The sequence below is a fragment of the Helianthus annuus genome, chromosome 14 (assembly GCF_002127325.2).
Source record: "Helianthus annuus cultivar XRQ/B chromosome 14, HanXRQr2.0-SUNRISE, whole genome shotgun sequence".
Classification (NCBI taxonomy): Eukaryota; Viridiplantae; Streptophyta; class Magnoliopsida; order Asterales; family Asteraceae; genus Helianthus; species Helianthus annuus.
Window position 1 is genome coordinate 94,302,416 of NC_035446.2, and position 13,639 is coordinate 94,316,054.

At 36.3% G+C, this 13,639-nt stretch overlaps 1 protein-coding gene and 1 long non-coding RNA gene across 3 annotated transcripts; one reads left to right on the forward strand and one right to left on the reverse strand.

Annotated features, from left to right (window-relative positions):
- Positions 1–512: 512 nt before the first annotated feature.
- LOC110908698 lies at positions 513–2,613 on the reverse strand. The gene is made up of 2 exons (XM_022153665.2): positions 2,446–2,613; positions 513–2,320 (listed from the first exon to the last, which is right to left on the reverse strand). The coding sequence occupies exon 2, from the start codon at positions 2,282–2,284 to the stop codon at positions 608–610; it is 1,677 nt and encodes a 558-aa protein (XP_022009357.1). The 5' UTR covers positions 2,285–2,320; positions 2,446–2,613; the 3' UTR covers positions 513–607.
- A 4,115-nt stretch (positions 2,614–6,728) lies between these two features.
- LOC118486271 lies at positions 6,729–9,708 on the forward strand. 2 transcript variants are annotated; one of them, XR_004878168.1, is made up of 2 exons: positions 6,729–7,234; positions 8,012–9,708. It is a non-coding gene; the product is annotated as an uncharacterized LOC118486271 (long non-coding RNA). The 2 variants fall into 2 exon arrangements; XR_004878167.1 differs by having other exon boundaries at positions 8,017–9,708.
- The last annotated feature ends 3,931 nt before the right edge of the window (positions 9,709–13,639 follow it).

Below are 13,639 nucleotides of genomic sequence, written 5' to 3' on the forward strand. Positions count from 1 at the left end.
CTTTTGTTTGAACTTAAAACTTCATTAAAACAGGCCAGTCCTCAAACGAAGGACCGCCTCAAAAAATCATTACAATATATAACGAAAACAAACCCAATCCTTTTCTTTCTTCAGAAAAAAATAAATAATTCAGATATATTTATTTCTATATTATATACTCCAACATATAGTTTGTTTCTTTCAGTTTGGATTTTCAGAATTCTGGGTGTACCAAATACGTCAAGCAACTTGGATTTTCAGAATTCTGGGTTTGCAGAAATATCGCAAAGGTACCTTACTTAATAACTACTTATTTATATTAACTTTTAGTTGATTGCCATGAGTTGACTAATTCTTTGACTCTGCTTGTGTTGCTTGCAGGTCCAACATCTTCCCGTGACGATAAGCAATTAAAAAGTAGTCTTGACGTTGTTAATCGTTGGTTGCTGCAACGATTACCGACGTTATAACAACAGTGTTTATATCCCGCTGTTTTTGTTTTGATTTAAACAAAAAGCAAACTACTCTTAATCTCAGAAAAAAGAACTAAATTCATTATAAATATAACAAGCCATCAAAACATATTCAACTTAACAAATGAAATATAGTACAACGGTAACGAACCCGGTCAACACGTATTTATCCCATCCTTGCAGTCTGCAGTCAAGTTATAAAACGTCTCAACTTGCGTCTTCGCCCGGTAAAACACCTCAGTGTCGACCGCAACTCGCATATATCCGTCAAACTCCACAGGCTTACCATTTAAAACAGTCGTCTCATTGTACCATTCACTTGTATTTCCCCATAATTCCTTATAATCATCAAGCAAATGAACCTTGTAATGCGATCTTAACCTATCAAAGTAATTATAAAACGGTTCGTTGGTAGCAACATACAGATTCCTCCACGGTTGAATAATATTTTGAAGCTTCGCCACCAACGCATCGGGAGACGTATCGTCGTCAAGATGCGGCCACAACTCTTTGTTTTGCGCTTTTTCGCCTCGGACCACATGAACCGCGTCAAAATCCCAATCCATTTGACCACTAATTTCGGAAACTATGTTCATAAGTCTCTTTGACTTGTAAAGCGCGTGCCACGGCCTTCGAATGTAATTTGCCGCTTTACTTTCGCATACGCGATACCAATAGTTTTCCGGCTCGGGGGTGTCAAACTGCCTCCAGATAATCGTACTTCTATCTTTTTTTAATTGCATCGGTGTAACTTTATAAGTCGGAACCTTTCTCACCGGGATTTTCTTTTTATGATTCTTTTCCCATCGTTTCCAATCTTTAAGGAACTCGTCTTCTTCCACTATCGAAGCAGATTCTTTCAAATGCTCGAAATCGAAATAAAATCTGAAGTCTTTTCCTTCTTCGTCTTTCTTGCTCGAAGTATACGTCGATGCCAAGCAAACACTTAAATCCATAACGAACGTGCGGTTTAGATACTGTGCTTCCCCGAGAGCACACAAGAAGCTCCAGATATAATGATTCATATTCTTACAGTAATCCCCTCCGCGTGAATAATACAAATATTTTCCATTCCTAAACGCAAGATCCGAACCCAAAACCGGGATTGTGTCATTGATATCATCATCACGGTAAGATGGAGAAACCTTAACCGTCCGTTCAGTTCTAGTCGCGTTAAATCTAGCCCTGGGACGACGCGCATTGACACCCGAATGCCATCCTCTCGCACCTACCACTTTGTAGTTACAATCATCGGTATATCCGATTTTAAACCTCCTGAAATCTCGATACCTCCTCCAAGATTTCTCTTTTCGATTCCTGAACCTCCACGACACATCACACTCGTTCGCATTCGACCCGTTTACCGGTAGTTGATAATCGAGAAACACTATCGACTTAAAACGCTTCAAATTAAACTTCTTAATCGCCATCAACACCCCTCGGTCAGAACAATTCACCAATCTCGACTCATCACAATTGATCTCCGAACTCTCTTCCGGTTTCTGCACAATCTCGTTGTTTTGCGTGTCGTTTTGGGTGTCGCTCGCATCAGCATCGGCCTCGGAAGGAGCTGCAGCCGGGCTAACCATAGCCATTCCAACATCTTCACCGGTTTTCAACACAGATGTATCGATTTGAAAAGTGGCGTTCTCGACCTCGGTAAAGACCCGAGTTAAGGCTCTGGAAGACTCCCAGGGATCAGGCGGTTGGTAGGTAATAGCAATGACAGTAATGACAAGCACAGTAAAGACAAACACAGAGAAACACACATTACTTATAAGCTTTATCAAGTTCTGACCAATTGGATCTGTAGTAGGATTAGGTTCCTTCATCTTCTCCCCCAAAACCCTAATTTCCCAAAATCCAATCTATACAACAACAATAACAACAACAACAAGTTCAATATAATTATCGATCTTAAAACTAATCATACGATGATTAATAGATTCAAAGTGAAAATGATGTGAATTGTAAGGAAATTTGATGTGCTTACCGGTGGCTTTGAAAGGGATCTGTGAGTGTGAGGTGAATAGACCTGAAATGAAATGAAGGGGTGTAGTTGTGGTGGATCTAGTGGAAGTGAATCTTGTGTAAGAAGGGTGAGGTAACGGAGACAGAGATGTTGCACCGACTGCAAACTGAGTTGAGTTGATGACACACAAGTACACGCAAAACGAATAAGTGATTTTACTATTTTGACCTTTACTCAGGGTGTGTGTTTGAGATTGCTTAGGCTAGAGGGTATGGTGATGGTCCTCTAAGGGATGATGATCCGCCACGTAGGTGCCACGTCATAGTCCTCCCAAGGATGTTTCATCTCCCAAAACTAGAGGGTATGGAGGATGATCCTAGTCATAGTCCTCCCCACCACTTTTATGTTTTTTTTTTTAATTTTCTACTTTTTTTAACATTTAACAAATAAACTAACACAATATTTTCATTAATATTACTATATACATTTAGAGTAGTTTCTTATATACAGTGCATATAGAAACCTCTTTTGTGACTTTATTACCAAAATGCCATTTTTTTCGTGTAACTTCGATTAATTTCATTCCAATCAACACGGCAAATTACATAAGAATAACAGGTAGACGGGCAACAAACTGCGCCGCCATCCACAAAGTTAATCGGTGACTGATAAGGGTGGTATTTTTTGTGTTCTTTTTGTTTTTGTAATGGAGTTAGTTTTTTTAATTGTGGTTTACATTTTTAAGCCAATAAATTTCTATATTTTATTTTTAGCTTTGCAAGTTCTATCTTTTTCTTTGGTTTTTTCTAAGTAAAAGTTGTTTAGTTATTAATTTGAGTTCGTTTACGTTTTACACTAGCTCACGCTATAAGTTTGTATGTTTTTTTGCCAACGTTTGACGTCACGTGCCGATATAAATTCGCTTTTTTTCTTCAAAGGTTTTCCGGGTTTTGGTTGGTGTTTGCTTACTACTTAGCATGGTTTTACGACCTAAGCCCCGCAACGCGGGGTTATATACTAGTTAAAAAATATTACATAAACTTAAAAAAACATAAGTAAAAAATGATTACAAGATTTAACTAACTATTTGAAAAAATGAGTGATACCCTTGCTTGTTCTAATGACACTATATTTCTCATGCTTTATTTTATTTAAAAAAAACAAAGAGTTAGTGAGTTACTAGTACATTATTTAATATATATTCCCACTCTGGCACTCTCCTCCATAAATCTCACCATCACCATACACCAACCAAACCAAACACTCACATTCTACAGACAAATCAAGATGGACAAAATAGTCAAAATTAACCTCTTCTACTTCCTGTTCTTGTTCTTGCTTCTATCTTCCTGTAAGTTCTATACATCTTCTTCTTCTTCTTCCATTATGTATGTAGCAGATCTTCAATCAGGTAATTTCTCCCAAAACTCAGATTCCTTCAATCAGGTTGCTACTTTTGTGATGATGAATTTGTGTATGTGCATATCTAAAGAAACGGATGGTAGAAATAAATTTGGTAAATTAATTTTTTTTATTTAACGGTAACAATCAAAGGGGGCCCATCATTGGAGGACCGTCTCCAACGTCAAGACCCCGACGGAGAGGACGGGGACGGAGCTCGACGGGGTGGGGGCGGCGTGGTTTGCCGGCCGTCGTCGAGTGAGGACGGGAGCTGCGACGGTACCATACCGTCCAGCCTTACACCACCTGTATTGAGGCATTATTTTTGAAAAAAATCCAAAAAAAAAACGCCCCCACCCCATTACATGAGGCATTATTTTTCAAAAAAATGGGTTAGGCGTGTTTATAAAAACGCCACTTTTGGTTTGTGATGGGTTGACTTGGTTTTGACTGGCCAATGAGAATTTAGTTTGGTTTTTTTTTTGTTTAATGATTGGAAGGGGCATTATTTGGGCATTATTCCCACTACGTCACTTTTGCAATAACGCCCCATGCTGACTGGACTGCCACGTGTCGGATAATGCCCCATGGTGGGGGCATTATTTTTCTTAACCACTACACATGGTCTTATAGAGTTAAATATCATTTTAGTCCATATGGATTGGTGAATTTTGACAGTTTAGAATTTTATTTTTTGTCTGTATATTCGAAAAGGTTTCATCGTTGCCATTTTAGTCCACCAGGTTAATTTCATCCATTTTTTCTGTTAACGAGAAGGGCAATTCGGTCATTTTATATATAATTCTGTTAACTAGAATGGCAATTTGGCCTAAAATCACCAAATTACCCTTCTCGTTAACAGAAATAATGGATGAAGTTAATCCAGTGGACTAAAATGGTAATTGTAAAACCTTTTTGGACCCGCAGGCGAAAAATGAAACCTTTGGACTAAACTGCCAAAATGGCCCAAACCATAGGGACTAAAATGACATTTAACTCTTGCTTATAAAACAACTTATTGACTTATAACCTTTTGTAAAAACAATTTTTAAAAGATAATGTTTAAGTGATGGGTTGAAAAGAGGTTTTAACTTAAGGCATTGAAAGAGAAATGGAAAAGTTAGGAGAAAGTAACTTTTGGAAAAAGAAGATAAGGAAGTGGAAAAGGCAAATAAATTGTTTTTCATAAGCAATCTCAAACACCCCCTAGGTAGATATTTACAACTCAGACCTTACGAGTTGTCTCCATAGTTTGCAAATATTGCATGTTTGGTCCTTAGTTTTTTAAAATTATAAAGATGGTGCCTGATGATTGATTTTTATAACATATGCGGTCCCTGGTCCGTTCTTGAATGAGGGTTAAGTTTCTCTATTAAATTGGTGTGAGATAACTAGATTGCTTCTATAAAAATAACAAAAAAATATTAAACTACTAATGGGTCCACTTTCTTCCTAATCATCTTCCCTCATCCCTCTACACTTTATCTTCTTGTGCTATCCACCCATCTCACAATATCCATAGCAATAACACCACCAACCCCCACTTCTCCCACCCTTACCAAAATCCTAGACCACCACAATCTAGTAACCGTTTCAAAAACTGAAAACAAAATGATAAATACGATAGGTCACAAATCGACAATCCTCGTGTAAAATCCCACATACGGTAGCCACCACCCCCCCCCCGTTGCAACTTCCACAACCCACCATCATTGACAACAACCTCGCAACGTTTTTTACTAGCGTTTGCACGAAACAGTTTTTCCAGCTTTCAAAGATCTGCAACTTTTGGGACTACTAAGGTAGTGGTGGCGGTTTCAGGAGGTGGTGGTGGTTTCAGGTGGTGGTGTTGGTGGTTTCGGGAGGTGGTGGTGATTTCAGGAGGAGGTAGTGTTGTGTCACGACCCCCGACCCACCCTGGACGGAATCGGGAGTCGCGAGCAGCCAAGCGGTACCGGTGAGTATATTTTAAAAATATTGCAGCGGAATTTTCATCAGGACCGTGAGTTAGGAAAAGTATCAGAGTTTTAGAAAACACCGACTTTTATTTAAATAGATGGGATAACCCCATGTTTTGTAATGGTAGCTTTAATAAAGATAAATTTTATTACATAAAACAATTTGTATTTAATTAATAAAATAAGCCACTTCTCGATGCCTTTCAGTGCCGTATCCATCTTTCATTCCAATCTACTGTAATTACCTGAAACGCGTTTTAAAAAGGTTTTGTCAGCGGGAAATACAGAGTGAGTTCATTCAGGTTTTATAAAATGATCCTTAGTTATAAATTACAGCATAAGAGCGATTACGATGGTTCATATCTTATCTTTATATGGCACTGTCACAATGGTGACAAGTCACAATGGTGACGATAGTCATACCACTATTAGATCAATGAACCTAAATAGTGATGATTATCCATGTAGGTCAATGAACCTAACAGTGATTATCCCAAGTAGATTAATGAACCTAACTGGGAGAAAATTAGTAATGTGCACAATACCCCACTAGCCAATAATTCAAGATATCCACGACTTAGTCCCTGTAATTATAACTCTTGAAAATAATTTGGAGTATTGTAAAACAGTTTGATAAAAAGAGAATGACTCATAAACTGTGAGAAAAGAGGATGGACTCACAAACGGTGAGAAAAGAGAAATGAACTCACATTATAAGCATGCAGTATTTGAATTAACAAGCTTCATGATTCAGATTCTTCTGGGAATTAGCATCTACTTTGATTGTAAGTGTATTAAGACTAATAATCCTAATTTAGGAAATGATGCACACAAAACCGGGTTAGTGATCAATACAGCATTTACGATAACTCACGAGATCAAATTCTCACAACGAATAACAAAGTGCAATACTTAAACATCCATCGATTTAACGATGAACGACAAAGTATAACCCTATGTGGGCGGCACTTAAACATCCATTGGATATATTGATCAGTCGGAAAATGAATCGTAATAGCGATTGAGTTATTACCCTGATTGTGGCAGCACTTCGTGAATTAGTGTGTTTAATTGGATTGTGACTACTGTAACGCCCCAAAATCCGAATGTTAATATTTGTCGTATGTTCTTATGTGACACGTCATGAAATAAATAACTAGGCTATTTAACCTAGTTAAGGGTATGGTCAAAAGTAGTAAATGATGAGAGTAGTGTCAGTTATGTTTTAAAGGTAAACCCGAGGGGCTAAAGTGGAACAAATGAAAGTTAAGTTATTAAATAACTTAATCACACACAAACACACACACATACGTGTGTTCGAGAAAGATCAGGAGGCTCCCATGGAGCCTCAAACCCTAACTTCATCTTTTTGCTAAAATTGGAAGGCAAGATGAAGTTTAAAGCCATAACCGAGCATGGATTAATGATCACCAACACGAGGGGATCATAAGGTATGTCTTAAATCTAAGATTGGTGATCATGGGTGAAGTGGGTTATGTTCTAATCCGTGAGTTAATATGAAATTGATCATGTACAAGGGTTAGAATCCTCGTATAGAACATGGGTTATGTATGGTTTGCGTTAATTTGATGATTTGAGGTGAAAACCGTTAGTTAGGGTAAAGACGATGACTAGAATCACCTCCCATGTTCGAGTCTTGTTGAAAGATTTATGTATTATGTGGGTATGATGAATACTTGTTAGAAGAATTAGGAGAAATGTGATGATGATATGTTTAATGTTTATTTGGGAATGATATATGAGTATTAGTAGTAGATTTTGATGGGTTATGTATGAGTTTAGAAGATTTGTGCATGAAATAGTTGTACGTTATGCTTAAAAGGTAGTACTCACATCAAGTGTATGATGAAATGTATATAGTGTCGTCCGTATAGTCGATTATGATGTTACGGGTATATGTTGATAAGTCGATGGTTACATATGGTTAATAGTTGACTTTTGAAAGTCAACACGTATAAGAAACATGATTTGACTCGTTGTCGTAAAGGTAGGATTATAGGAAGTCGTTTGGTACATGTTATGTTAATATGCATTACTTGTAATTACATGATGAATTACGTGTGTTGGAAAGGATATGAAGTTGATTATATGTTTTAATGCTTGTTAGAAATGACTAAGGAAAGTTAAGTGTGAATTATGTGAGTGATATGATTGTTACAAGTACAAATGAGTATGCTAATAAGAGCGTGATTTCGATGAAATGAAAGTATAGGAATCACGTCGAGACGGACTCAAGCATGAGGTGTTAACGGGTCAAGAAGAGGCAAGGAATCAGATACGAGCACGGACGCATAAGGTAAGTGATTTCCGTAATCACTTCTTAGTTCGATTAAGTAATATGGTGTTTTAATTAACTAAACACGATGTTTGAGGTCAAATATGTGTTGTAGGCTTTCGTCGTAATTGATGGGATTAAAGTTGACCAAAATGCCCTTGATGGGTATTTTGGGCAAACGATCTTAAAAGTAGTTTAGAAATAAGTTATTCGAGTAATGTAATGTTTTGGTCAAGTATGAAAGTGGGAAGTATGGTTTTGTTAGTCACAAGACCAATTAATGCTTGAATACCCTTAACGGGTCAAAATAAGCTTATGAATGAAAATGGGTTAAGAGGACGCAATACATCCAAGAATTTAGTCTTTTATGATAGACGTCACTGATATTATTAGGTTCATAAGGAATTATGGTAAAACAAACAAGTTATGTTGATGAATGCATGAACGGGTCAATTCTTGGTAAAAAGGGTAGTAAGCCGAAGACTTAAAAGTCTGTAATTTTGTTTATCCGGATGTCAGATCTTAACTCCATAAGATGGAGAATTAAATTACGGACGCGTAGGAAAAAGAATCGGGTAAAACGGACCAATAACGAAGAAGTTATGACTGTTTCTGTGAAACGCGGACGTGCTGGGAATCTGCAGCATAGCAACACAAACATTCTGTTTGTTTTAGGGCGTCGCGCTGCGCGACGGTGTGTCTGTTTGGCGAAAAATGTTCGTTTGCTCCGTTTTGTATCGGGAACTCGTTTAAATGCATTTTAAGTTGCGTACGACTAATTTAACTTACGTTTTTATAAGCTTAAGTGTATGAACATGTGTAGATAGGTATGTATGTATGTTTATAAGTACGTGAGCAAATACGTGGATATATGACGGTATGTACGAGAGTAGACATGTATGAGTTTGAAAGGTATGCAAGTAGGGATGTATGTATGTATATATGTATAATTTCACGAGTGTGCGTGATGATGTAGATATGGGTGTATGTAGATATGCATGTATTAACGTAGTTGTGTTTATATGTGGTTAAGGGATGTATGTATGTATGTATAATGTCACGAGTGTGCATGATGATGTAGATATGGGTGTATGTAGATATGCATGTATTAACGTAGTTGTGTTTATATGTGGGTATGTATTTATGTACGTAATTGACTATGTGTGAACATAAGAAAAAGTATAAGTTTGTATGAAGGTTGGTACGCATGTGGTCAATGAAATTGAGTACTAATGATATTAATAGCGTGTTATATGAATGAAGTGTAATGCAGGAATAGCAAGGAAGCCTCACCATGGATTTTATAATTAGATGGAAAGCCGGGATGTAAAATAGTTAACGGAACGGAAAGTGAACGTGAATAGATCTTGTATGTTATAATGCGTACTAACGTTATAAATTTTAATGTGGTGAGCGCAGGTTGTACGAGTCGTGAGGATCTTCAAGGATTAGAGATCCAGGATCGAGTCACTAGACAGATTGTACGGGAACGTTGGTGTTGAAATTTAGAAAACTCATGTCATGTATCTAATTGTAAATGAGTTGGTTGATGACTTCATGTGAAAAAGTTGTGTAGTAATGAAGTTTTAAGTAAGTCAAGGTAATTATAAGGAAAGAAATTTTAGGGTACGTGTTTCCGCTGCGACTTTAGCCAAGTACGATTTAGTGTCTTACAACTACTCTAACTCGACGTACGTTCAGAGAATTTCCGTCGTTTTAACACCAGAAATCAAGTGCCAAGGTCGGCTATATATACACAAATTTGGACATGCTTACGGACCGTAAGCCTAACCCCTTACGGTCCGTAAGGGACACCTATTTTTCTTTTGCTTGCTCCTTACGGGACTAGCCTAGCTGAGTCAATGAAATTGACCAATCAGATCTATACAACGTTTAATTTAGATAAACGTTCAACTAGGGTTTACCCCCCTTGAGTTTTAGGGGCCCTGATCCTGATTCTGATTGTTCCGGAAATTTTAGGGTTTGTGCAGAATCACTTGGGTGTCTCAATTAGGGATTTCTTATTGACTAATTATCGTCCTAATAATCGATTTTAGTGACAGTTGTTACATCCTCCCCACCTTAAGAAAAATCTCGTCCTCGAGATTTACTGGAATAAATGAGAATATTTTGTTTGTGGGTTCTTGTATAATCTCATGATCTGATAGTTGGCTTTCTCCTATTTCTGCCCAACAACTGGAGTTCTGTACTTGCGTCCGTACAGTGCTTCGACCGACTTGTTTTGATGCTCGAATGATAAATATTGTTATAGGAGAATTCGATTAAAGGCAAATGATCATCCTAGTTCTGAAAGCATTTTTAGGTATGTCTTCTTTGTCTGCTTTCAATTGATGATATCCGGAACGTAAGTCTATCTTAGAAAAATACCTAGCTTCATGGAATTGATCAAAAGATCATCAATCCTAGGTAATGGGTATCGATTTTTAATTGTAACCTTATTTAATTCTCTATAATCGATACACCTTCTCATAGATCCGTCTTTCTTTTTCATAACAATACAGGTGCTCTCCACGGGGATGAACTAGGTTGTATGAAACCTTTACTTAGTAATTCATCTAATTGCTTTTTCAATTCTAGCATTTCGGTGGGTGCTAGCCAGTAAGGTTTCAGGGAAGGATGACGTACTATGATATTCATCCAACTCGAGAAGAAGTGCCTACAAAGTATCTATATATGTACTTTTATAATTTAAAATTTACTAAATAAGTATGATGGCTTAATTTACATACATTAAATGGTTATTATTATGATTGGATATTGGTTAATGCTGCCTTGTTTAATCATAGGTGATCAGTCCATGCCTAACTAAGGCTAGGCTACTCAATATTTGTTCCTGACAATAACCAGAGTATTTAAAATACTGATATATTATTATAAATAATGAAACTAATCATAAACTTAAATGAGAGTATATCGGGAGATGAGGTGAATTGGTGTATCATTGTCTGAGCATATGATTGTTTTAAGAGTGCTTATATAGAATAAATTAACAAGGCAAATTTAATATAAATAATTTAATTAAATAGTTAAATCCAAGATTAGCGCAATCTTTAGATTTTGTGAAAATGTCACCATAGGGTGTTTGTGATCAAAGAAACATTTTAGTGAAGTCGAAGGCCAAAAACATGTTATAGTCCAAGAGAACCAAAAGTGCTTGTTGGGATTATTTTGAATTTGAAGATGATGGCTTAAAATATCATATGGGACCTTGAATTGAATACGGATTGCGAGCAATTTAACTGGGTTTGAATAAAATGAGTTGTAATAAGGAAGTTTGGACATCATTACAACAGAAACCATGGAAAATTGAGTTTTTCAAGAAATTCATTGACTTGATATTAAAGAGTCACTGCTTTGTAAAACGAGGTTTTACTATGCAAAGATCAACTATAGCGAAATGATATTTGAACTTTTGATAAAACAACAATTGGCATAAAGTCCTCCTATGGTCTTCCTAATTTTGAATAAATCATAAGTACAATGAACGTGTGGTTTTACCAAGACATGTAAAAATTCGCTACTATGAAAGAAATCCTCATGGTATGATGCCTATTAGAAGGAGTAGAAACACGAGAGGTAACTTACTATAGGCAGTAATCAGAATTTAAATAATATAAAAACTTTACTTGGAATTCCGTGTGATAACTGGTGTGACTTTATCATGGAATGTCGAAATAAAATAGGGAAATTACAAAGGTATGTGATAAACTTCGACGTTTAAGTTTCTTGTGTTTTTCTTGTGTATTAGTACAACTTTACATGCTTCCTATTTGTGTGAATAGTTTATGGTAATGTATTGAAAATTCTTATACTTTTGAGGGCGTTCCCACTTATAGAGTTTTCCACTATTTATTATTGTTACTCGAGTTACAAGGTAGATGATCAAACGAAATAATGTTTGATATCGGAAAAGAGATTCCTGATAAAGAAATCTAGACACAGATGCTAGTGCTTTATTTCAAATTGTCAATCCTTATGGTTTTTGGATTTCCTTATAGATATACCTATCTATATAATCATATATTTCACATGTGGAAATAAACATACCATTTATCAGGTCAACGTATTCACAAAGTCATATTTCCAAAAACCCAATCAAATATCTGATCATAATACTACTTAGGGAATTCTTTGTCACTTGTTTGACATATTATATACCTGCTTACCCGGTTCGCGCCGGAGAGGTAATCTCAATATATCCGGACAAACTGGAGAGTCTGCTACACCATACCCAGTCTTGCCGGAGAAAATTTTCTATTTCCCATAAATAGTATATTTTTTTTATTTTTTTTCAATGGTTTTAAAAGTGCCTCTTTCAATAGGGCTTTTATCCAGAATCAAGGAAATTTGTATTTCCATACATATCTTTATTCTGGACTAAAATATCAAGAAACCAGAATAAACAGCAATTAAGTGCTATTACCTGCTAATCGTTATTCTTATGACATACCAATATCTATTACATTATACTTATATAAGTAATTTTTTATCTTGAAGCTTATGTTTAAGACAAAATTCTTAAGTTCAAGTCTAAATATTATCTGGAGTGCTACCAGATAATATTAAGTTCCAAATTCTCCGTTGAAACTTAGGTATTATTACAACACCTAATTGCTTAAACGAGTGGCTTAGCTTCTACTAAGGCATTTTTTCTTATGTTCAAGTCTAAATGATATCAGCTGTGCTACCATTTAATAGTAATCTCCTAACTCTTTTTATTTAAGCTTAAGTATTATTATTATCACAACACTTACAGGCTTAAAGCAGTGGCTCTGATACCACCTTCTGTCACGACCCCGACCCACCCTGGACGGAATCGGGAGTCGCGAGCAGCCAAGCGGTACCGGTGATTATATTTTAAAAATATTGCAGCGGAATTTTCATCAGGACCGTGAGTTAGGAAAAGTATCAGAGTTTTAGAAAACACCGGCTTTTATTTAAATAGATGGGATAACCCCATGTTTTGTAATGGTAGCTTTAATAAAGATAAATTTTATTACATAAAACAATTTGTATTTAATTAATAAAATAAGCCACTTCTCGACGCCTTTCAGTGCCGTATCCATCTTTCATTCCAATCTACTGTAATTACCTGAAACGCGTTTTAAAAAGGTTTTGTCAGCGGGAAATACTGAGTGAGTTCATTCAGGTTTTATAAAACGATCCTTAGTTATAAATTACAGCATAAGAGCGATTACGATGGTTCATATCTTATCTTTATATGGCACTGTCACAATGGTGACAAGTCACAATGGTGACGATGGTCATACCACTATTAGATCAATGAACCTAAATAGTGATGATTATCCATGTAGGTCAATGAACCTAACAGTGATTATCCCAAGTAGATTAATGAACCTAACTGGGAGAAAATTAGTAATGTGCACAATACCCCACTAGCCAATAATTCAAGATATCCACGACTTAGTCCCTGTAATTATAACTCTTGAAAATAATTTGGAGTATTGTAAAACAGTTTGATAAAAAGAGAATGACTCACAAACTGTGAGAAAAGAGAATGGACTCACAAACTGTGAGA

Bases quoted from the DNA above. Each gene is read 5' to 3' on its own strand.
- LOC110908698 (XM_022153665.2), bottom strand. From the start codon at position 2,284: ATGAAGGAACCTAATCCTACTACAGATCCAATTGGTCAGAACTTGATA.